Source organism: Mytilus trossulus, chromosome 5 (genome assembly GCF_036588685.1).
Source record: "Mytilus trossulus isolate FHL-02 chromosome 5, PNRI_Mtr1.1.1.hap1, whole genome shotgun sequence".
In the NCBI taxonomy this organism is placed as follows: domain Eukaryota; kingdom Metazoa; phylum Mollusca; class Bivalvia; order Mytilida; family Mytilidae; genus Mytilus; species Mytilus trossulus.
Window position 1 is genome coordinate 37,766,557 of NC_086377.1, and position 24,523 is coordinate 37,791,079.

Below are 24,523 nucleotides of genomic sequence, written 5' to 3' on the forward strand. Positions count from 1 at the left end.
AATTTTGATTATAATGTTTGACCTAGACATCTCCTAAATATATTTTAAACCTATATGAGTATACTTAAATACAACTTCGTGCACTTAAACTTATCAGATGAACGTAATATATCTAATGTCCTTGCCAAATATAGTTGGTAAACATAATTTTCCTAAAATGTTCTTTAAAAGAAACATAGAGCGTACTGTATGTATATATTAATATAAATCAAAACTTTTGTTTTACGCATGCTCATGAAAGTCCATCTGGTATCGTTCGCCCGTCTTAGTTAGCTACTTGTTTGCTGATGTAAGTAATCATAGGACAAAATAACTAGCAAAAAGGTAAGGTAGTTTTTAAAATACAAAAGGGCTCATCTGGTATTAAATAAAATATATTGACTTTTCTTTTAATATGCACAGTTTTTAGGTTTTTATTTTTTATATTGTTTTATTATATAAATTCACAAGGGGATGGATGGATGTATAGTGTGATTATCATGTTGAAAAGAACCCATAAAAAACCTGTTCGACGTTGAAACATAAGTTCCGGAAAGTTGTGTTTTTCTTAAAGACTGCATATTGCAAATTGCTATTGCGATAGTTTGTTCAAAACAAAATGAAAATACTTTATTTTACCTAGTGAATATGACAGTTGTTTTGCACTAGTTCCGTTGATCGATAGCGGTCTAATTGTGTCATTGTTTTATAGGTTTTCCTTCTTTTGAATTTGATGTAAGGTATTTTTGTTGTATTTTTCTATTTCATAAGTACTATGTATTGGTTTTTCAAACATCAATTATGACAAATAACAGTTTAGCGAAAAGAGTTTGTGTATGGGCAATCGTGAATTTATGATATATGGGATTGCTGTAACCCTTGGTTCTTCAATAGTAGTACATAGTTTAACCATAAAATGTTTGACAGCTGTAGCAACATTCCATAATAAAGCAATGGTGTTTTTAAAAATAAATCTAATTGATTTATCGTTTTAAAACTAGAACCGACCTACTTCCAAATATAAATATAAAACTTTGAGCTGAATTCTGGTTCTTCCTGGCATTTACCTTATCTGAATGTGTTGTTTTCTGAAGGGGCATAACAATATTGCTAACCGTGTATTGAAAAAAGCCTCGCTAACTAACCTAATAGAAATATATAGGGCTTTTATTAAAGTATATTCCTTGAAATATATAGGTGCTAGGATGTTAACGGTAACATGTTGTTACTTCGTAAGTTTGTATAATGTGAAGGGACAGAGGAATGATTTTGAATAAGAAATAGGAGGTTTTGAAAATAAAAATGAAATCTCCATAACGATCGTAAATCTTACGTTTTGTTCCAATATTGTGAAACAATTTTGAATTAAAGCACAACTTTTGTTTTCATAGGAAACCTTAATTTTAAGTTTTCTAGGTTTTTTAACTCACCAAGCTGAACTACTACGGCCTGTTACCCATCGAGGTTACGACATGAAATGAATTAAATGTAATTCATACAATTAAAAAAAGCTATAATGAGTTTATTTATCATAAAACTGTTCAGTTAATATTGTTACTTTCTTATTGGAAATTTCCTAATAGATAAAAAGAAGATATACATAATTTATAGAAAAATTTAACATAAGCTCATACTTCTCTGACATTTGAAGTTATATCCAAGATCATGATGATTGTCAGATATTGTTTGTAAACATCATTTTTCGAAAAATGTCCTTTAAAGGAATCATTAATTATTTTATATATGTAAAACATGAATTCAAATTTGGGTTTTGCGCATGCATTCTTATAAATTTGGTTGGCTAATCATTTTATGGTTTCAAAATACTAGGAATGCACATTAGTGTCATGTACAAAAAGTAGAGATGTTATTTATATTTGATCATAATAATATTGATCAAATTCAGTTCATATCACATTCTATTTTGTGCTAAATATTTTGTACTGCTTGATCTTGTATCCGTTTAACGAAATAACAGGTTTATGAAGAAATACTGATGACGAAAGGTACAACCAATATCGTTGTACAATATCTACTTTATAAGAATACAAAATGAAGATAATAGAGAAAATATAAAAAGATCTATAAGCATAACAAGCTACACGATACGGGCATTTAACTCGATGTCGTAAGTTTTGCTTGTTTTATGTTACGATGGGACTAATAAGCGTCACAAAATTGGTGCTTTATTGTAGAAACCGGTGTGTACACTGAACTACTCTACTACTATTTCAGCCATCGAGGTCCCGATACAAAATGAATAAACAAGATATTTATATAATCTAAAAGATATTCTTTTGTTACAAAATGGTTTAACGAATATGATCTAATATGGTAAACATTCTCATTTCAAACTTCTTAAAGGATGCAAAGAAGATATGCATCATTTAAAGAAAAAATCAATATACGCTCCATATTTTCTGATACTTGAAATTGAATCCAAGGTCATGATGTATGTCAGATTATAAACATCATTTTCCGAAAACCGTTCTTTAAAAGAATCATTGATTTTATTGAATATATAAAGCATCAATTGAAATTGCGCAATTGTTTGACAATGTATTGGGTAGCGTAAAGATACTTGGAATACACCTTACAGTCTAACAGTAAAGGTAAGATGTTTATAATAATGCAAATATTGAACAAATTTAATCCGATTGTGTTCTTGTGTAAACGCTTACTTTGCTGATATTATTCAAATCCCCTGAATTCTTTAAAAAAGAAAAAATAACAAAGAGGGGTATATAAAAAAATAGAATCACAAAAATACTGATCTTTGTGCAAAATTGAAACGGATGCTCTAATCAAATTTCAAAATTAAAGGATCAAACTAGTCAAACGAATGGACAACAACTTGAAGGATTATTGCTTTTAAAACAACTCCTTAAATTTCTGTGTCAAAACTACACAACATTGGGAATTACGAACATCTTCTCAATGTAACTATTGTATTGAATCACACATATTGCCAATTTAGCAAAAAATCTAGGTGGACCTTGTCGATTGTGTTATCTGCAATGCATTACAAATTGCAATAGACATATTTCCTTAATTTTCGCTCCTTTACTAAACTAGTAAACTAGTAATCGCGGGTGTACTATCATTCGTTAACACGGTCAAAAGGAAACAGTTATTATGTCTACCCGAGTAAACGCCAATTTTTCTGTGTCTGTTTGGTTAGTAGTAAACGGGCAATTACTTCAGATTTCACAAGTGTCTTTTTACGAGCACTTTTTTTACGTGCACTCACAAGTGAAAGGGCGTCTACTAATGAGTTTACAAGCGTATGTTTACTAGCACTTGAAAGTAATCGCAAGGTTTCTTTTTTCGAACAATTATAAAAAGAACTTCGTGTATATTATTTTGGTTAAAATCTTCATATTTTATAAATACGTGTTTGAAACCGACAATTCCCTTACAATATTAATTCAAAATATAAAAGCTTTTATTAATTACAAAAAAAGAAAAAAAACAGTACTTAAAACTTAAAATAGTGGATTTCTATTGATAAATGATATATCGTACTGAATATTTTTTCACGAATGAAAATCGATGGTCTTGTAAGTTTTTCAGTTCCAGGATAAATACCCATGTTGTATTTATATACGATTAATTTTCAATTATTTAAAGACGTGTAATATTATTTATTTGAATTGTCAACAGTTAGTCATTATGATATACTGTATTATTTATTTGAATTGTCAACAGTTAGTCATTATGATATACTGTATTATGTGATATGTCAGGTAAGTGTATCTAGGATATGATGACAATATGAGTTTACTTCAAACAGTAAACGTGCGATTACTTTTTACAAAAACAGAAGACGTGCCTTTCTTCACGTTGACGCGGAAATAAAATCGAAAGTTAACGTCCGTTTACTATTCACAATATTGGAAGACGCGCAGTTTCCGCGAAAGTAAACTTGTTATGTCTACTGAAATTTCGGAGTATTTATTTTCGCCTGTCTACATGTAATGTTTGGTCTGCAACCAAGTATAGTTTTCAACATAATACGCAAAGACTGTGCGGAAAAAGATATTTATCTCTGGCCCAATCAATATCGTAAATCGCTTTTGTGATGTCCTTGTGCACTAAACAAATATGCAATTTATTTATTTATTTTTAATGTTTTAACTCCGCATTTAGGCTATTTCATGGTGGCCAAATTTTATTGGTGGAGAAAGCCGAAGTGTCTAGAAAAAAAAATATCCTTCGATAGAAAAATTGATAGTCCTAGTCAATAAGAATTTGAGTCGAGTGCACATGCACGAGCAGTGTTCGAACTCACAACCTCAGTTTTGTTTTTGTATTATAATTGTTTTATATCTTGTTAAATCTGACATGACGTTCAAATATGTTTTTGTGCTTAATTGAGGTGAATGCAAATCATTTGAAAAATCAAATTATAAAACTACTGATATTTAATAGAATAATAGCATTTGAACATCTGAAGGTCATAAAGGTATGACATTTTGTTGATAAAGTTCTTTTTTAGTTGCGCATTCGGTGAGAAAAACACAAGTCTAGGTATAGCCCTATATTATAGATACATAATAAAATTTCAATAATAAATTTAAGTTTAAATTACATAATTTCGTAATTTGATTTTTTATTAAAATAAAAAAAAAAAATGGCTTCAAGGTCATTTTGAAATATAAGCACACAAAAACATTCTTTTTTTTAAAATTGGTCATGTATGGAAAATTCAAATTCTTTTAAGCGAGTAACAATCTTTATCTTTATACGTACCTTTTCATTTCGACTGCAAAAAGGTATCTATATGTAAAAAAAAACATGTGATGCAGGTGAAACGTTTAATGATATATAAGTGATAGTTGAATAAGAAAAATGTTATGTCCGAATTGGGTTACTATTCTACATCCCAGCTGTTCTAGATTAGATATAAAAAAACAGACACGCTTCATAACATCTTGTTCAGTTATTTTGAATTAACAGAAACTGTGTATCCAGTCGTCTTTGTCTGTTGGTAAGAAACACTGGACTATATACATAAGGTCTTAAGTTCAATTCCTATTACATACACTATAATTTTTCATGCAAATTTTGTTAATTATTAAAAAAAAAAAGAAGATTTGGTTTAATTGTCAATGAGACAAATTTCAACAAGCGACCAAAATGACACAGACATTATCAACTATAGGTCACCGTACGGCTTTCAACAATTAGCAAATTCCTTACCGCATAGTCAGCCAAAAAAAAACCTGAAATGACAATGTGAATCAATTTAAACGAGAAAATGAACGGCCTAATTTATAGACAAAAAATAAACGAAATGAATAGTCTTTTCCAAAAAAATATCGTCGTCGTCGTCGTCTGTTAACTTTTACAAAAATCTTCTCCTCTGAAACTACTTGGTCAAATTAAACCAAACTTGGTCAAATTAAACCAAACTTGGACACAATCATCATTGGGTATATAGTTTAAAACATGTGTCTGGTCACCCGGCCAACCAACCAAGATGGCCGCCACGGCTAAAAATAGAACATGGAGGTTAAATGCAGTTTTGGTTATAACTATAAAAGCATTTAGAGCAAATCTGACTAGGTTGAATTGTTTATCAGGTCAAGATCTATCTACCCTGAAATTTTTAGATGAATCGGACAACCGTTGTTGGGTTGCTGCCCCTGAATTGGTAATTTTACAGAAATGTTGCCGTTTTTGGTTATTATCTTGAATATTATTATAGATAGAGAGAAAGTGTAAACAGCAATAATGTTCAGCAAAATAAGATCTACAAATAATTTAACATGACCAAAATGGTCAGTTGACCCATTAAGGAGTAATTGCCCTCTAAAAACTTTGTAATCTTTTACAAAAATATAATTCTCTGAAACTACTCGACCACATTTAACTAAACTTAGCCACAATCATTATTAGGGTATATAGTTCAAAAATTGTGTAAACCAATCAATATGACCGCCATGGCTAAAAATAGAACATAAAGTTTCCTTCTGTCCTCAAACTGCCAAGTTTATTATAGATAGAGACAATTGTAGGTAGCAAAAATGTTCAGTACAGTAAGATCTACAAACACATCAACATCACCTAATCAGAATTTTGTCATGGATCCAAGTGTGTCCTTTGTTTAATATGCACGTAGACCAAGTAAAGCGACACAGGCTCTTTAGAGCCTCTAGTTTTCTTAGCTATTCGAAATTCTGTCAGTAGCTGGACTTTTCCCTTAGGACATCGACATTAAAATTGTGGGGATTGTGCATATATTATACCAGTTGTACTCAACTAAAGTATTTGTACATTTCCTGGATTTTTGAAAGATATTTTGTTTCTTGAATTTCCATTTTATTTGTCTGTGGTATTTATTTTACAAGGATTCATACATTGTTTCTTATAAAATTCTTTCCCTTGAATGACGATGTCTTGTCTTTTTATAGTTTAGCCAATTATTTTTAAAGCTTCAACATTATCTACAAATAAAAGAACATGAACATATTTATCACAATTATTTAACGACCCTTCACAAGGGATTCTTCTTCTTGAGTGATTTAAGCAATTTTTTGCAGTTTTATCTTAAATTATAGTGAATAGGATTTATTTCTCATGCGCGATCATTTTTAATTAATTCTACAATTTTGTCGATCATAATGAAAATTATTATTAAACCATAGAATAAAATTAATTGTCAATACAGATTTTCAAAAAAACGTTTACAAAATATACATAAATAATATTTACAAATAATTTAACAACTGAAAGCAATAAAAGTAAAATCAAAATCAAAATCAAAATAGCATCTTTTTAACGGGTGAGCAATGTGAGGCTCTTGTGATCATCTTGTTCACTATTATCAATTCGAAATATCATTTATGAATTCCAATAGAAAACACTTGTGTCCCTCTTCTTGTCGACTTGTTTCCTTATTGTTATGAAGCCAACTTTATACAGGAACTTCTTAGGAAGAAAGATAAGAAGTTAGAATATCCTTTACCTGTACGTTCCGCTATATAAATGATGTTCTATCCCATCGAACTACAGATACAAGTAAGTCTGCCTCATATCTTGACTCATATCTAGAAATTGGCAATGAGGGTCAGTCTAAAAAATTCTTTGCTACAAAAGAGATGATTTTACGTTCTTATCGTGAACCTTCGATTTCTATGTAGCAACATTCCAGCAGCTACTCACAAGGAAGCTAATAAACAAAGAGTTCCAAATGGTGAAGTTGAAATCATCCCTTCATAAATTTTACAGACGCCATCACGAGTTGGTTGAACGTTATGGAATAACCATATCACAGATGATATCGGATATGTTCCTTATGTCGTAACTACAAAACCCTTTCCTTTTCACGAATGTGGCCTACCGATTTAAACTATTTACCGGATTTGTAATAACATAAGCAAGACAACTGGTGCCACATGTGGAGCAGGATATGCTTACTATTCCGGAGCCCCTGAGATCACCCCAGTTTTTTTTATGGGGTTACTGTTGCTTCTGTATTAAATGATTCAAGTAAAACCTGAGTATGTCATTTTTGTATTTTGGTTTGTATTATTATTCGTATTGTACTAAATTCCTATCAATTAAAACCTGAAAAAATGGATGTGTTATTATTATACCTTTGCAACACTGAACATATTTTGTAAATGCTAATTAGAGACGTATTTAAATTGGTTTGTCGACTGTAGTCTTCTTTAAAATCAGTATAATAATCAACATTGAAGTGAATGCTGAATTTAAAATAGCGAGCAAAAGAAAGTTTCACATTTCAAATCAAAGAACAAAGACTATAAAAACTTTGTAAGGTACATGAAGTCTGGTGAATATTGAACGTTTTATGAAAAAAATAGCACATAAACATATTAACAATAAGATAAAGACAACATCACAAACTGTAGAAATCAATAACATTGATCTCTCAACAAACAGTACAATCTAAAAAGATAACGTTAGAAGTGCCATGCAAATATTTACAATACAGAGGAACAATGAAAATATCATTCATCAAATGCACCTTAGCAACTGCAGAACAGTCTTGAAGATAAACATTTGTGAATCCATGGAATTACACTGACTATTTATATATTGTTTCTCAATTATATGCGCATGCTTCATTAAATGGATTTGATTTATACATTCCCGATGACAGTACTGCTACAATTTCCGTTCATAATAACAGTCAAGCTAAGAATATATTATGCCATACAACATAGACTCGCAGCTTATTGCCACTACAATTATTTACTATTCTTAAGCTTGTCTTTATTTATTTCAAACATGGGTGCAGTTGCAAGTTTGATATATTCGTTTGTCATTTAGGCGATCTCTCTTCAATTTTGAGCAATAGCAGTTGTCGTTATTATTTATCAGATGTATTGATATTTTTGTTGGTCTTTTGTCTATTGCATTCGTCTATAAGGTGTTGTCTATTTTTATTAGAGCTATGTGTTGTTTAACTGCCACATTGATATCTCCTTTATCAATTTTCAAATATTTTGTTTATTGTATTCCTATTTACACCAAGTATTCATCAAATTAAATTAAATACCCTGTATTTATTATGCTTTTCAACAATATATGCTCCTGAAAGTCCATCTGGTATAGTTCGCCCGTCTTAGTTAGCTACTTGTTTGCTGATGTAGGTAATCATAGGACAAAATAACTAGCAAAAAGGTACGGTTGTTTTTAAAATTCAAAAAGGCTCATCTGGTATCAAATAATAATATGCACAGTTTTTAGGTTTTTATTTTTTATATTGTTTCATTATATAAATTCTCAAGGGGATGGATGGATGTTAGTGTGATTATCATGTTGAAAAAAACCCATAAAAAACCTGTTCGACGTTGAAACATAAGTTTCGGAAAGTTGTGCTTTTCTTAAAGACTGCATATTGCAATAGTTTGTTCAAACCAAAATGAAAATACTTTATTTTACCCAGTGAATATGGCAGTTGTTTTGCACTAGTTCCGTTGATCGATAGCGGTCTAATTGTGTCATTGTTTTTACGTTTTCCTTCTTTTGAATTTGATGTAAGGTATTTTTGTTGTATTTATTTATTTTAAAAGTACTATGTATTGGTTTTTCAAAAATCAATTATGACAAATAACAGTTTAGCGAAAAGAGTTTGTGTATTGGCAATTGTGAATTTATGATATATGAGATTGATGTAACCATTGGTTCTTGAACAATAGTACATAGTTTAACAAAATTGAATATGAGAAACACATTAAACCAAAAAAATATTTTACTGTTGGTGACATGTTTTTGTATAACACATGGACCATCATTATATGTTTAACGTGCTAATACTATTTTAAAATAGAAAGGCCACAAATTTAAACAATTTATAATATGATTTCTAATTATTAATATAATTAATATTGTGAATTAAAGGTGAAATATCCAGTCTTCATATAATATAATAGTAATTATAGTAATACTCCTCCAATGTGTCTTGATTGCTCCATACGTCAAACGTAATTTCTGATATAAAAAATAATATTATATAAAACTATATATAGAGTAACACGCAACTAAAAAGAAATCAAAATTCTTTATTCTACCTTTATTGTATCTGTATTGTTTTTCAAACATCATACAGATATGAAGAGAACATGTTGTACACCTATGCAGCTGTGATGTCACTTTGACATCTTTAATAATTTCGAATGGAGAATTTTACCTTATTTATCTTAGTCCATAAGTTACTCTCTACATATTATTTTACCAATTCTAAATATGACTCACATAATCAACCACATTTACAAGATTTTTTACAAAAATTCTTGACCCATTTTATCGTATTTTAAAACGTGTATTGACAAATTTAATTATAAAAGTACTGATATCTGTAAGAATGAACTAATTAGATATGTTAATAAAATAATTACTATGCATGATACATTAGATTTTGAAAATTAAAGGGACAAAAGATAACGGCCTTTATATAATCTAAACATCTTTTTCTATTCTACTTTGAACAATATAGAAAGATAAATATTTCTTTTGAAGAACACACCTGGACGATATCAAGTTTCGATGAAATGAGCGTCAATGATTTAAATGATGACATTTTAAAGAATATTAAAAATATTGATTAAAACGCATGTTCAGTTTGTAAACATATTTGTTGCATTTGATACTAATCATACGTTGTTGTCAATAGGGGTTAAACAATACAATTTTCTTTAATCCTCTTAAAATATTTTAGGTCGAAACAATCTTGTGCCACGTCAGAAATACTGCAGTTGTTATCTTATAATTCGTGTTTATGTTTGTTGTTTGTTTATGTTGCACTGATGTGTTGTGTTATTTCGTTGTTTTACTCTTATAGTTTATAGTTTTGGCCACGAGCATCACTGAAGAGACATATATTGTCGAAATGCGCATCTGGTGCAAGAAAATTGGTACCGTTAATTTTATTATGCGTTTCCTTTTTTGTAACCCTGATTTGTTTTCTCTCTCAATCGATGTACGACTTTTGTTCAACGGTATACTACTGTTGCATTTATTTGTCCAACGCCTATCAAACTAGAATACAAAAACAAATTTTTGTTAACACATGTTTATTTTCGAAATGAGTAATTGCATAACTTGGTGATTTTTCGATTCATTATATAACATGTATAATGCAAAATACTTTTTTAAAAATAACATTAGAAGTGATATTAGTTGATTGTAGCCAAAACGTTTGGCGGGCTTATTCCTCAGCCTGGTAGCTTTGATAATTTTTATCATTTGAACCACAAATTACAAATACATGAGTTTCTGTTCCTAATTAAAGTAAATCACGAAGAAGTTTTATTGTTTTCAATTGTTATTGGTGATTTTTCTAGCAGGGAAAGACGACATGGAGAAAAATAAATTAACGAAAAGAGTTGAAGACACAGAAAATGATGTAAAAAATATGGCAATTAGTGGATCAGATAGTAAAGGTACGATATTCAATAAACAGAAGCAAAGAAATTATGATAAAAGCAAATAGCACTTGATAATCATCAAATTATAAGAACATTACACCCTTTATCTTCTTTGAATGCTGATTTTTAACTTAGTTGCAATCGACGGAAAGAGGACGAAATAATTTATTTCGACAATCTGAAACATTATTGTTTCTAGAAAATATCAAACAAGTCAATTAAAAAATTGAAAAAAACATTCCTGCAAATTCATTTGAATAGAGAAAATAGATTTTAATACTACCTAAACAAATCAAAGGTATACAATAGTTATCAAAGGTACAATATTTGCCAATTAATACTTTAAAATTTGAAAAGAAAAATAATATCGTTATATTTTGTTAAACAGACACAGACTATCTACAAACATATGTGCCGAGCCATTGTTTTGATTTTTTGGCCCTTACAGAAAATTGGTTTAAAGAACGCGATTTCGTGCAGTCGTATTTAAATAAAATGTTATCAATCAACGATGTTGTTTTATCATTCTGAATGTCTTAGTACATTGATTTTTAAGTTACCCAATAACTTATACTTTGCAGGCAGAGAGTGTGTGACAGAACAGTATGCTGATACATGGCGCAGCACACCGTAAATACTTTTCTTGCAGTAATATTTTTATTAATAGGAAATGTCTTGTTTCCTTTAGGTTTGCATAAAACGTAAAGAAATAGCCTTTGAAAATCAAAGTAAACTGTTCCTTAATATAACGTTAAATTTTGATTTGACTTGGAGAAAACTTAAATAAATAATATATAAATAAAGTTGGCGAATATATAGCAAAATTAAGCAGGAAAAAACTTCGAATCTAAATACATTTTAGGCGTTCAACAACAAAAACGTCTCCAGATGAACAAATTAAAAGATTAAGGATAATGTTTGAGTCAGTGGAAGATATGCTGAAATCTCCTGAATATGACAAAGACCTTCAAGACGAGTTGTCTGCAGCGTGTCCTAACTACATGACAGTTTTCCTAACATCGAAACGAGATTTATTGAGAAATGATTGTGGAATCGTCGTGGCAGGTTAGTCAAGTGATAATTTTCAATCTACGGACATGTTTGTTTTTCTTTCAGTATATTCGTGAAATCCTAAATAAGTATTACCAACAAAGATGAATGTTGAATTCAGTCCATAAAAAGTCTGCTTTGTATTTATTAAATATTATGGCATGCACATGTTTCTTATTATTCTTACAAAATGCATATAATCTTTGTACATCTTATACAACAGGTTTTACCAATGATAAGGCTTTGTCAGTGACGTTGCAGAACTAAAGGATTATGAGATAACAATTATCACCCCTTGTAAGGAAATTTTGTATAGCAATACACATTCTGTGAGATATAAATGCACTGAAGACATATGATTTGTTACATATTATGTCACAAGCTTTTTAATTAGTTTTAAACCACTTAAATGCGCTTCAACATAAAAAAAAAGATTTTTAAAGAAACACCAAAGACCGAGTAAAAAAAATCTATTTAAACCTTAACCAAAAGCTAACATGTGTTTGCCTGCGTTGAAACACTTATAAGTTTTGAACATAAGCAAAAAATATATACTTTTATAGAGGGTCAGTTTAACTGCATATAAACGTTGAAAAAATCATTGCTAAAAAGACTTTTTAAGCCTAGATACGTAGTTAGAAATCGATCGCCTTTTCAGGAGAAACCAGTGCTGGCAAAACTACTCTCATAAACCAGCTTGTTAAGAAGAAGGTTTTCGCCACAAGTAATTTGGCAGCTACTGGTACCATCACCAGGATTCGAGACTCAGAAAAGTTGGCAGTAAAATGTTACACAAAAGACGAAACTTTAAAGAAGGCGGAAGAAGTAGCAGATGCTAAAAAACTGAGATCTGTTATTAAAGGACTAACTGATATAAGTAAAATCCCGGAGGATTTAAAGGACATATACTATGTTGACGTCTACTTGCCAGTAGCAATTTCAAAGGTACAGTGTATCAAGATTTAATTGTTTCTGTCCATTCGAAGTTTTCCGAAATAGTACAAACAAGTACGTTCGTACATTTAATACAAATTTCATATGAGCATAGTTCACTGTTAGATGAGTGTTTAAATTCTTCGTTCCTCCATTTACTTTAAACCGAAAACTTATATAGTTTCACATGGTATAGTCATGTGTATTTTTTGTTCGCGTTTTATAAAATACTACACAGAAGGCTTCCGAGAATTGTAAACCAAATGTCATTTAAACATGATATATGTTTAAATGCATTTCAGATTCATCGCATGTATTCTTTCAAATAATGAAAATATAGGTTGCTTCAAACAAGGCTTTTCGAAATTTTGATGTTAACCTTATTTCAATCATTTACCACACTGTTTAGATTTTTTACATTCTAGCCCATTACAGTCATGTATTTTGTTTGCATTTTACTCAAGAACTCACATCAGATTTTCCTTCAGATATGCACTGTACTACATGTGAGCATGCTATATTGTATGAAACATTTTTGGTTCATGATTTAACAAACTTCCTGTTAATTTGTTCACATTATTGCATTAACATTTTCTCAGTAACTGTATATCAGAGCTTCCTGAAATGATTCAAGTAAGCAGGCCTTTCTTCTGGTTTATTTCTTTTCATAAAAATCGTAAATAAAATTCACGTCGTATATATGTGAGCGTTATATTCGGTTTGTACATCTATTATCAAACAACTTCATATTTACCGATTATTAAAGCGGGCATGTTGAGTTAGATGTAACTGAAATTTAAAAGCTCTATCGATCTAGGAATGCTTTGAAATACCCATAAGTATAACACAACCTTAATTATATTTTAGGGAATATTTTCTTCTTTGTTTAATAAGTAATTCTATATCACGATTAAACGCATAGCAATATATTGTAGTTCAGTAATTATTGTCATTTTGTGGTTATATCTTCTGACATCAGACTCGGACTTCTCGTGAACTGAATTTCTAAATGTGCGTATTGTTCTGCGTTTACTTTTCTACATTGGCTGGAGGTATAGGGGGATAGTTGAGATCTCATAAACATGTTTAACCCCACCGCATTTTTGCGCTTGTCCCAAGTCAGAAGCGTCTGGCCTTTGTTAGTCTTGTATTATTTTAATTCTAGTTTTTTGGGTACAATTTGAAAATTAGAATAGCGTTCATTATCCCTGAACTATTATATATTTGTTTAGGGGCCAGCTGAAGGACGCCCTGGGATGCGGGAATTTCTCACTACATTGAAGACCTGTTGATGACTTTCTGCTGTTGTTTTTTCTATGGTCGGGTTGGTGTCTCTTTGACACATTCCCCATTTCCATTCTCAATTTTATAATAACTTTAGATCATGATGCGGTTCTTGTTTCAAAATCTTAAGTTGGTATACTGCTGATTATGTTTTTCTGTTTTCAACATTGAGATTTTTGGTTTTAGACTTGAATTTTGAATATCCTGATTGTATCTTTTGCTTCTACTTTACAATGTATTATAGGATTATTTTAAATATAAATTAGTTGAGCTGCGTCGGATTGAAGTTGACTTTTACAAGTACTCGGAAACATGTGAATGTATAAGACTTTGGTTTTTGAACAATCAAATACGAAATAAATGATGAAGTTAAGTTTGGTTGTAGATAATTGTATAACTGCTCGGTTTTAAACATTGACCGACTTTTTAGCAACACAAAATATGTAAACAGATTATCGATATTCATTTGCATAATTTTAATTTCTATCCGACACAGCCCACGTGGCTTAAACTGAAACATTACATGTTTTTTTGTAATTAAGCGGAAAATTTAGGATTAAATCTGTTCAACGATATACCAGGCAGATGATTATTTATCCCTGATTCGCATTTCGCAACACGATTTGAACTGTATAGGCCTAGACAACAGTTTCCTTCGTCAACATTAACTAATACTGTTGAAAACCAATTGTTTTCCTCTGAATGTCTTTTGAGATATTGTTCTTTGGTTTCTTATATTTTTGTAGTATATTCCTATTTTTTCTTTTTTTATGTATGTCATCATGGTCATATAAATTAAAATGAAAGAGATTGTATGTTAAGTATCTTTTGTTTATCTTAAGGGTATTCTTTCATACTGAATATAACTTTTATTTTTAATTTCAGGGAAACGTTATTATTGTGGACACACCTGGTATTGGAGAGAATGAAAAGTTGGACAGCATACTACTGGATTTCTTGCCACATGCAGTCTCTTTTGTGTTTATAGTTAATGCAAAAAATGCCGGTGGAATACACGAAGACAGGGTACACATTGTTGGTCGATTGAATAATTAGTCATTAGCAATAGTTATCATCGGCTCACTAGTCAGTACTTCCTGACATGATTTATAACAATCCTTTCTACAGTTGTCCGTTTATAAATTTTTCAAAATATACAGAAACTAAGGTTTTAAATATAGCTACCTCAGTCTAATTTGGTCTTATATTTGGCTATTTTATTATGCTATTTTTGGCCATATTGTTCCTCAATTGTTTCGGTTCTGATAAATCCCTTTGAAATATTTTGTTTTGAGTGTTAGCGATAAAGGATAATCCAGAAAAGCGCTTCGGATGCATGCAACTTTTATAACATGTGTTTTTATTAGTTACATCACTCGATCAATTCCTCTGCTGGAGGTCTATCAGTCCTCGAGAGTATCATCTATAAGCTCAGTAATCATTACTTCGACTGATACGATTAAGAATTATCCTTCAGAAAGTTTTTCAATTAGAAATTTGAAATTATAAAAAGACTAAGGTTTCAGCTTCCTAAGGCAAAGTTGGTCTTCAATTTTCATTTTCATATCAATTCTGAAGTAAAGAAGCAATTGAATATTTTATTAGAATATTCAAAACTAAAATAGATACTTGCATATTAACATACTAGTAGATTACAAACTATTCATACATATAGGAAAATAACAATCGCAAACTTGAACTTATTATCATATGAATTAATACAAATTATTTTCAGCTTTCAAAAATTTTGAAAACCATTATGGACAATCGCGAAAACATGCCTTGTTTTGATCCACGGGAGGTCATGTTTCTTACAAATCAGTGGGATATCATAGACAATGACGATCCCGTGTCAGACGAAGACAGTGAAAATGAAGAAGATGATCAGCAAACACAAACATGGAAGCTCATTCAAAGCAAACTGAGCAAGGGCTGGGGTTGGTTTAATGTTGAGAATGTATTCCGTATCAGCTTAAAACAGGTAAATCTCTTGATTGTTTTACCACAACTGTCTCAATAAAGGCAATATATTGGTAACATGTGTTTCAATGAATGAAGTGAAATATTTTAAATAAAGTGGAAGAAAAAACAAAAACTTGATAACAATAGTCTTCAACTATTGATAGGAAAATAAAAACAAACTGAGAGAGCAAAATCACCATTGCAATAAAAGACAGGCTCATATTCATACAAGCTACATAGCAAATTGATAATTAAGCGACACCAACCTACCTTAATACCTGGAATTGACTGGTATACACATCCTCGTACATTTACGCAAATCCTTTGTAATTGGTTTTTAGAAAATAAATGTTGCAAATTTACGACTTCCCCAGACTACGCGTAAATTTCCAACATAACTATGGCTTCTATAATGTTTTTCTCAAATTGAATTGTGTTAAAACATTGTGTTATTTCAATTTTAAATTGTCAACAATATTCTTGAACCTCGCTTTCGTTTGCTTTCAACATTTTCATTTCTTTGTGTAAAATGCATGAATGATTAGGCATGCATACATGTGCACAAGGTGCGATAATCAAGACTTCTTTTAAGCATTTTGCAATATTTTGGTCAAAACTAAACCAAAACAAACGCTTTATTCATTTTACCAAACAATTCAAATTTAAAACAAAAATGATCCTGAATAGAGCAAGACAGTTGAAATACCGAAACAATCATATCAAAAATTGTTTCAATTTACAACTAAGTTGGGGGAAAAAAGCTAATATATTTGAACATTTATTGATCAGATTTTTTAAAACACCTTTCGACCTAATATATGATAAAATCTTAAAATAAAGAAGAAAAATTGTCACATGTTGTGAGTTGATATTTCAACTATTTTGATTTGAGTGCCACTATTAAATTGGACAAATCTCACGTCATGTGTACATCTTTTAGTAGTCGACATTTGTTTCTTTTATTGTTCAAGGTTGACAAAGGGATCAGCAATTTCTTTACTGATGAATACAGACGGTTCGAAACTTTGTTAAAGGAAACGATCCACAAAAATGAAAACAAGAGAGTGGAGTTCTACTATAGGTTTGTAGCATACATTCTACACGGTTCTAAAAAGAAACAACACTGATATATCATGCATGATTTACTTTGTGTTTCTCGGTGAACAAAAAATTGAAATATGTGTCAGTTGCATAATACATTTGTATAAACAAAATGAAAACAATTATTACCCATTTCTGTTCTAAGACACCCTTAGCATTTTTACTTTATTTCAAGTGATTTGAAAATGTTTCTCATATGTCACATGTGTTTTATATTTTGTGATTGATTAAACAATCTTTTTGTCAAAGTTAAATTATAAAATACTAGATGAACTGGTGATATACATTCTTACATTTATACCAGTAAATTATCAGATGTATCCACTCCAGATAGTAAAAATGGGTGATTCATCTACCGAGATTGGCTAATCCGATAATCCATGAGAATATATGTAAGAAAGTGTTTCTCTAATTATTAAAAATAAATAGTCATTTTTTGTGCAACGAAAACACCCTAAAAGGGCCGTCCGCATAACACGAAGTTGTCAATTTCATTAACACCTGTAAGCAGATGTTGATTCATTCAGTTGGCTGAAAAAGATAATGATTATCAAACGTAAATGTGTTTACACAATGGTAAAAAAGGGATAAAATGTAAAAAAAATAGAGAAAATATCTTACAAAGTTATTATAAAATTAATTTCAAATATACAGACATAAAAAATAATAAAAAAAAATCTTTTACTTTACTAGGTTTTTGAAGGATTTCATCCGAAATGCTGAGAGAGGAACACTAGCTAGATTAAAACTACTGGAGCGTTCAGAAAACGAACAGCAGCGAATCATGGATCAAAACAATGTAAAGATCCGAGATTTAGAATTGAAGTGCAAGCAGGTAAATTGATTATTAATTCAAACTAAATTGTGTCTATTGTGTTTTTAAAGTAGCTAACCTAGCAAAAACAGGCAAGCGATGAGCGTCGTCCGTCACAATCATCCATCGTCATCCTCATTTGTATTCAGTCGACGTTGAACTATTTGGCCAAGTTTAACGAAAGTTTGCCACAATGATCATTAATGTATCTTGTTTGACAAATGATTTTTTTTACCCAGACTGCTAGTCAATATACCAGGCATGGCTATTAATAGAACAGAACATAGGGGACACATGCAAGTGTTTTCTAATATTTTGAATTTCGTTATAAAAAGAAAACAAATTGCCTCAAGCAGAAATGGTCCGAATGTTGAGTTCTTCCTATTGATTAAATACCTAAAAACTGACAGAAGACTTAACTTTGTTTAGGAGTTATTGCACTCAAATTAAATATTTTACCAATTATTTTTTTTTAATTTTTCCCTTTATCTTGAAAGCTGTAATAGAGAGAAACATTTACATTTCAATACTGTCGAAATCGTCTCCTTATTTAGGTTATTAGGGCCCCGCCTTAAAGCGGATCGCCCTATAGTGATCAGTCTGTCCGTCCGTCCTTCCGTCCGTCCGTCTGTCCGTCCGTAACACTTTTAACTTTGTGTCCCATCCATATATAGAGAACCATTATGATTTCATACTTTATACTTTACATGTTTATTAACCACCACCAGAGGGCGTGTCGAGATGTATGTACAACTTCCTAGGTCAAAGGTCAAGGTAAAAAAACTTTGGTTTCAGTTGACAACCCTGTGTCCTGTGGTGAAGATCGTGTCCGCTCTATATCTTGAGAACCGTTATGATTTCAAAGTTTATACTTGACATCCATTTTAACCAACACCACAGGGTGTGTCATGATGTATGTAAAACTTCCTAGGTCAAACGTCAAGGTAAAAAACTTTGGTTTCAGTTGACAACCCCGTGTTCTGTGGTGAAGATCGTGTCCGCTCCATATCTAGATAACCGTTATAATTTTATACTTAATACTTAATATGTTCATTAACCAACACCAGAGGGTGTGTCATGATGTATGTACTAATTCCTAGGTCAAAGGTCAACGTCAAAAACTTTGGTTTCAGTTGAAAACCCGGTGTCCTGTGGTAAAGATCGTGTCCGCTCCATATCTAGATAACCGTTATGATTTCAAAGTTTATACTTGACATCCATTTTAACCAACACCAGAGGGTGTTTCATGATGTATGTACAACTTTCTAGGTCAAAGGTCTGTCTGTCTGTTGGTCTGTCCATCGCTAACAAATTTGATCCACACTATATTTTGAGAGGACAGCTGTTATTATTTCATACGTTATACCTGACAAACATTTTCAACTTAACATATATATTAATCAACACCAGAGAATGTGTCATAATGTATGCATCCTAGGTTAAAGGTCAGTCCGTCGGTCTGTCCATCCGTTCGTTGTTCTTGGCAAATTGTGTCAGCTCTACCTCTCGAGAACGGTTAATATTTCATACTTTATACTTGACAGACCTGATAGAAATAATTTGCATCTTTGTGTTATATTTTTCTTAAATTAAACTCATATATTTTTCAAAAAGTTGCAGCCCTCATCAAATTGTTTTAACATTTGATGAGGGTTCTTTTTTGGAGGGTCATAATATATATATTATATTGTAGGCATTATTCTAAAAATATGTGACAAATAGCTAATGAACATCACCTAGATTAGTATTACTGTTTGCAAGATCTCCTTACACATGTTACAGTGATCATTTCCAAGTTTTTGCTGATCTTCAATTGTAAACTAATTAAGCAATATTGTGAATAAGTTTTACAAATTTTATTCCACAATTTTCCTGATAGAAATAATTTGCTTCTTTGTGTTATATTTTTCTTAAAGTAAAATCCATATTTTTCAAAAAGTTGAAGCCCCTCAGCATTTTTCATTTTTTAACATTTAATTGGCATTCTTTTTTGGTGGGTCATAATGATATTTAAGGCATAATTCTAAAAATATGTGACAAATATCAATTGGGCAGCACCTTTAAACATATTGTTCAAACATCAATCCATATATCCAGAAGTCACCTTAGAGTAGTCAACAATGAGTTCACATCATGCAGTCATATCACTATTAAACTATGAAAGTAAGCTGAGAATATTTATCAGTTTTAACTTAAAATCTTAGAATAAAATCACACATGAGACTATGTAATAACTTCAAATAATGCTTCATATCAAATAATCCATACAAATTATTTACCCGACGTTATTGACAGCGGGGCCCACAGAGATGGCTCCCATCTCAATGGTATCTAGTTACAAGATTTACAACACAGAGATGTTTATCGTGCATTCTATTCTCGTCTACTATATTTGAAAGTCTCCTTTATTGAACATACGCATAGACCAAGGTGAGCTGTACATTCTTTCTGTCTGAAGAGCCTCTTAATTCAAATCGAAACCTGTTTCCTGACTATAATCAACATTGACTGCCTTCAAAAGGATGTAATATTCCTATATAAATACATATATATATATGTCGTATATTTTGTGAATGAAAGTGTCCATTGTGTGTGCATTGTCAATACAAAGGGTCATAACGGAAATTAACCAACTTTTGATTAGTAAATCGTATGATAAATCAATAAATTAAGCTGTAACATTTACCTTTATCAATTTGACAAAACTTAATACCTTTTCCAATGTGAAAGAAACTCAAAAACAATAAAACCAACTTACTGAACAGAAAATGGTCATGTTTATTTTTCAGAGAGTTTGACGAGGATGTGACCTAAAATGTCAATTGAAGTTAAATGCAGTCATTTGACACTAAGAACCCATTAAGTAAAATAAAAAAGCAAAACCAAAAAAAAAAATTAAGAAAAAAGATAAAAGAAGACATCTTTATGTAAAAATTGTATTTTGAGATATATTATTTTAATTTATTTTAAATTTGCAGTCCAAAGAAGAATTAGTATCCTATAAAACCAAAATAACTTCTCAGCTTACAGAAAAACTGTATACCTACCTTAACTCAAGTCATGGACGGGAAGAAATTTTGAATCCTCCGGGTAAAACTAAAATATGGAATGTCGCGTACAGATCGGTTGGGCAAGAAGTGCAATCACGACTTCAGAGTGGAATAAATCGATGGTGCGATGGTCAAGAAGTAAAAGCAATCATTGAAGAGGCAGACGCAAAAGTTAGACTCAGGGTCAAGGATATAGAGTCGAAACTGCTGGAAATTGAGATTGAGATGACAGGAGTAGACCCAAGAGTCGAAGGCAGTACCATTATTCTCGGACTAGGGATGAGTCTTGGGCTTCTCTTTTTACCCTTTTCAATAGTATTTACGTTTGTTTTTACTATTGTTTTTGCACCAATATATTTTGCCTGGGGGTGGGTTATCGGATCGGCAGGTGTTCAGAAAAAGGCAGATGCCATTTATGATGAGTGTGTTGGAAAGATATCAAAGAATGAATTAAAGGAAGGTTTCGAAAAATCGTTTGGTGTTGAATATGGTAAGGTTATTGTTCGCATTTTTGAGGAAAGTGTGCCAAAGGTTATAGAAAGTCTTTTAATTACAAACAAAAAGCTTCTTGCCGAGCACAAGGCTATAAAAGAGAAAAGTGAATCATTCATGCGATTAAAAGGTAAAATTCTAAAAATCCAGACAGCAACCGAACATTTTGAAAGTGACTTTGAACAGCTTCATTGTCATTGATTGTGTTGACTAACATGAAGAGGTGTCAGGGATGAAAGCGCATAAAAGTGTTTACCTATTTCTAATAAACTACTTTTCTAAAATTAACAACACACTTTTTTAGACGTGTCTAAGGTATTTGTTGTTATTGGTTATGCATTTGCAATCAGTGACTATGATTACGCTTATATCAGTACTTGGTGTTTTGTTGTTGTTAGGGATGACGGTCCTATTATTCTTTATGATTGATTGTTTTGCTTAATATTAATCTAATGAGTTCAGCATTTGTCAACTGAATACTCGTGACTCTGCGTCCGTCGTTGTCGTCCGTCGTCGTCGTCGGTCGTCGTAAACTTGTACAAAAATCTTCTCCTTTGAAACTACTGGTTCAAATTTAACCAAACTGGACCACAATCATCATCGTTGACTCGGACACCCAACCTAGATGGACGCCATTGCTAAAAATAGAACAATTGGGTGAAATGTAGATGTTGGCTTAAAACTCTGAAAGCAAAGCATTTAGAGGAAATTTGACATGGGTTAAACTGTTTATCAGGTCCTGATCTATCTGCCCTGATGAATCGGACAACCGGTTGTTGGGTTGCTGCCCCTGAATTGCTAATTTTAAGGAAATTTTGCCATTCTGGGTTATTATTTTGTATATTGTTATAGATAGAGATAAACTGTAAACAGCAATAATGTTCAGCAAAGGAAGATCTTCAAATAAGTCAACATGACCAAATGGTCAGTTGACCACTTAAGGAGAAATTGACCTTTATAGTAGTTTTTTCCCAATTTTTCGTAAGTTTTTGTAATCTTTTACAAAAATCTTCTCCTCTGAAACAACTGGGCCAAATTTAACCATACTTGGCCAAAATCATCATTGGGGTATCTAGATTAAAAAATGTGTGCGGTGACCCAGTCAACCAATGAAGATGGCCACCATGGCTTAAAATAGAACATAGTAATCTAATGTAGATTTTGGCTTATAACTCTGAAACAAAAGCATTAAGAGCAAATCTGACAGAAGTTATATATATTTATCAAGTCAATGTATATCTGCTATGTAATTTTCACATGAATTGGACAACTGTTTGTTGGGTTGCTGCCTCCTAATTGGTTAATTGTCAAGAAATTTCCGGGTTTTAGTTATTATCTTGAATACTATTATAGATAAGAGACCAACTGTAAACAGCAATAATGTTCAGCAAAGTAAGATCTGCAAATCAGTTAGCATGACCACAATGGTCAGTTGACTGCTTAATGAGTTATTGCCCTTTGTAGTAAATTTTTCAACAATTTTCATTAATTTGGTAAATTTTGGTAAATATTTTCAGAATACTTTCCTCTGTATCTAAAGGGCCAAGTCTATATATAAAATTGTAAGTAGCAAGAATGTTCAGAAAAGTAAGATCTACAAACACATCACCATCACCAAGACACAATTTTGTCATGAATCCATCTGTGTCCTTTGTTTAGTGTAATATGCACATAGACCAAGATGAGCGACACAGGCTCTTTAGAGCCTCTAGTTATAGTTTGATCTTATGTTGTGCTGTTACATTTTAGTTGCACCTGTGAAAATTTAATATTTGCACGGTATAACTGTCATACATATGGTTGTCTAACATCGATGAATTATCAGTAATATGTATATTGAGTTCACGAACTTACTCTCAAACACAAGTTAACAAAAACTTATCATAATGTAATTGAATATATATTTTTTGTTCACAATATACTGTGTTTTAGAGACAAATTCATTTAATGTGACAAAAAAAGATTAATGTATTTCATACCAAAGAATTATGTATATAAATTCCGTATATTGGAAACCAAAGGGAGGTCTTGTAATTTTGTATGAACTTTACTTAATTTAATCGGCTTAGTTCGTGTGTATATTGAATAATTTTTAACGAAAACAAAAAACATCATGTTTTCGTAGTTTGAAAATAAATCATTTACATTTTGCTTCTTTATCATAGAATTACGTATAACATTATGAATTATTATGAATTAAAGACACTTATATGTATGTAGTGTTTGACATTTCGTCCATATAACTGCAGTATTAGGAAGACATACTATACAGTGATGATGATGACTTAAATAATTAACTTTTCTGTGTGTTTTTCCATCTTTCAGTCCTTAAGCAATGCATGCCATGAATGCAAAATACAGAAAAAAGCGAGCAACAAAAGGACAACTGAAATGTTCCTGGAGGAAATATGACATTTTTAATCAGTTGTGCATTACTATAAATATCCATCATAAACGTAGATATGGTCCATGTTTTTAAATATATATATATATATAAAAAAATAAAATAAACTTTCATAACATGTAAACTGTTTTGATTTATTTAGCTTTCCTTATTTTATGGTTCTGAATTCAGTCTATTTTCTCGATTGGATTAATTGTTTTTTATTTGATTGTTCATGTTTAATACAGTTTTCAAAACTATTAGTTAAACTGTGACAATCATTTATTATAAGTGGCATCATCAAAGAAAATCGAACACATATGCAAGGAAAAACAACACACCTTGTCAATGAGGATTCGAATTGAACTAACCTGCCACCTGCCAGTTTTTAATTCAGAACATCAGTGTTGACCGGCATTCGCACAATATTTGAACTACATAGACCGTCCGACCGCTCAGGCTCCAAGATAGAAATAACCATAGCATTATTAATTCTAAGTAGATTACATTTAAAAGTAAATATTTGATTCCGTTGTTGTTTTGTATTGAATATATTATTACCCTGATTACAAAT

The 24,523-nt window shown here is 31.1% G+C and overlaps 1 protein-coding gene across 5 annotated transcripts; it reads left to right on the plus strand.

Moving 5' to 3' along the window:
* The first annotated feature begins 235 nt into the window (after positions 1 to 235).
* On the plus strand, positions 236 to 23,115 carry LOC134718824 (uncharacterized). Of its 5 annotated transcripts, none has more exons than XM_063581612.1 (10): positions 236 to 289; positions 10,797 to 10,895; positions 11,462 to 11,510; positions 11,743 to 11,945; positions 12,589 to 12,875; positions 15,033 to 15,173; positions 15,883 to 16,128; positions 17,081 to 17,190; positions 17,904 to 18,045; positions 21,003 to 23,115. In XM_063581612.1, the coding sequence occupies exons 2-10, from the start codon at positions 10,811 to 10,813 to the stop codon at positions 21,765 to 21,767; spliced, it is 2,028 nt and encodes a 675-aa protein (XP_063437682.1). In that variant the 5' UTR covers positions 236 to 289; positions 10,797 to 10,810; the 3' UTR covers positions 21,768 to 23,115. The 5 variants fall into 5 exon arrangements, with proteins under 5 accessions (XP_063437682.1, XP_063437681.1, XP_063437679.1 ...); XM_063581611.1 differs by having other exon boundaries at positions 258 to 324; XM_063581609.1 differs by lacking the exon at positions 236 to 289 and adding an exon at positions 8,555 to 8,634.
* The last annotated feature ends 1,408 nt before the right edge of the window (positions 23,116 to 24,523 follow it).

What these genes read in the sequence shown, in the direction of transcription:
- LOC134718824 (XM_063581612.1), top strand. Translation starts at nt 10,811, where the DNA reads ATGGAGAAAAATAAATTAACGAAAAGAGTTGAAGACACAGAAAATGAT. An exon ending in TTGTGGAATCGTCGTGGCAG is followed by an intron (nt 11,946 to 12,588) that starts GTTAGTCAAGTG and finishes TCGCCTTTTCAG; the next exon opens with GAGAAACCAGTGCTGGCAAA. An exon ending in TCCGTATCAGCTTAAAACAG is followed by an intron (nt 16,129 to 17,080) that starts GTAAATCTCTTG and finishes TTATTGTTCAAG; the next exon opens with GTTGACAAAGGGATCAGCAA.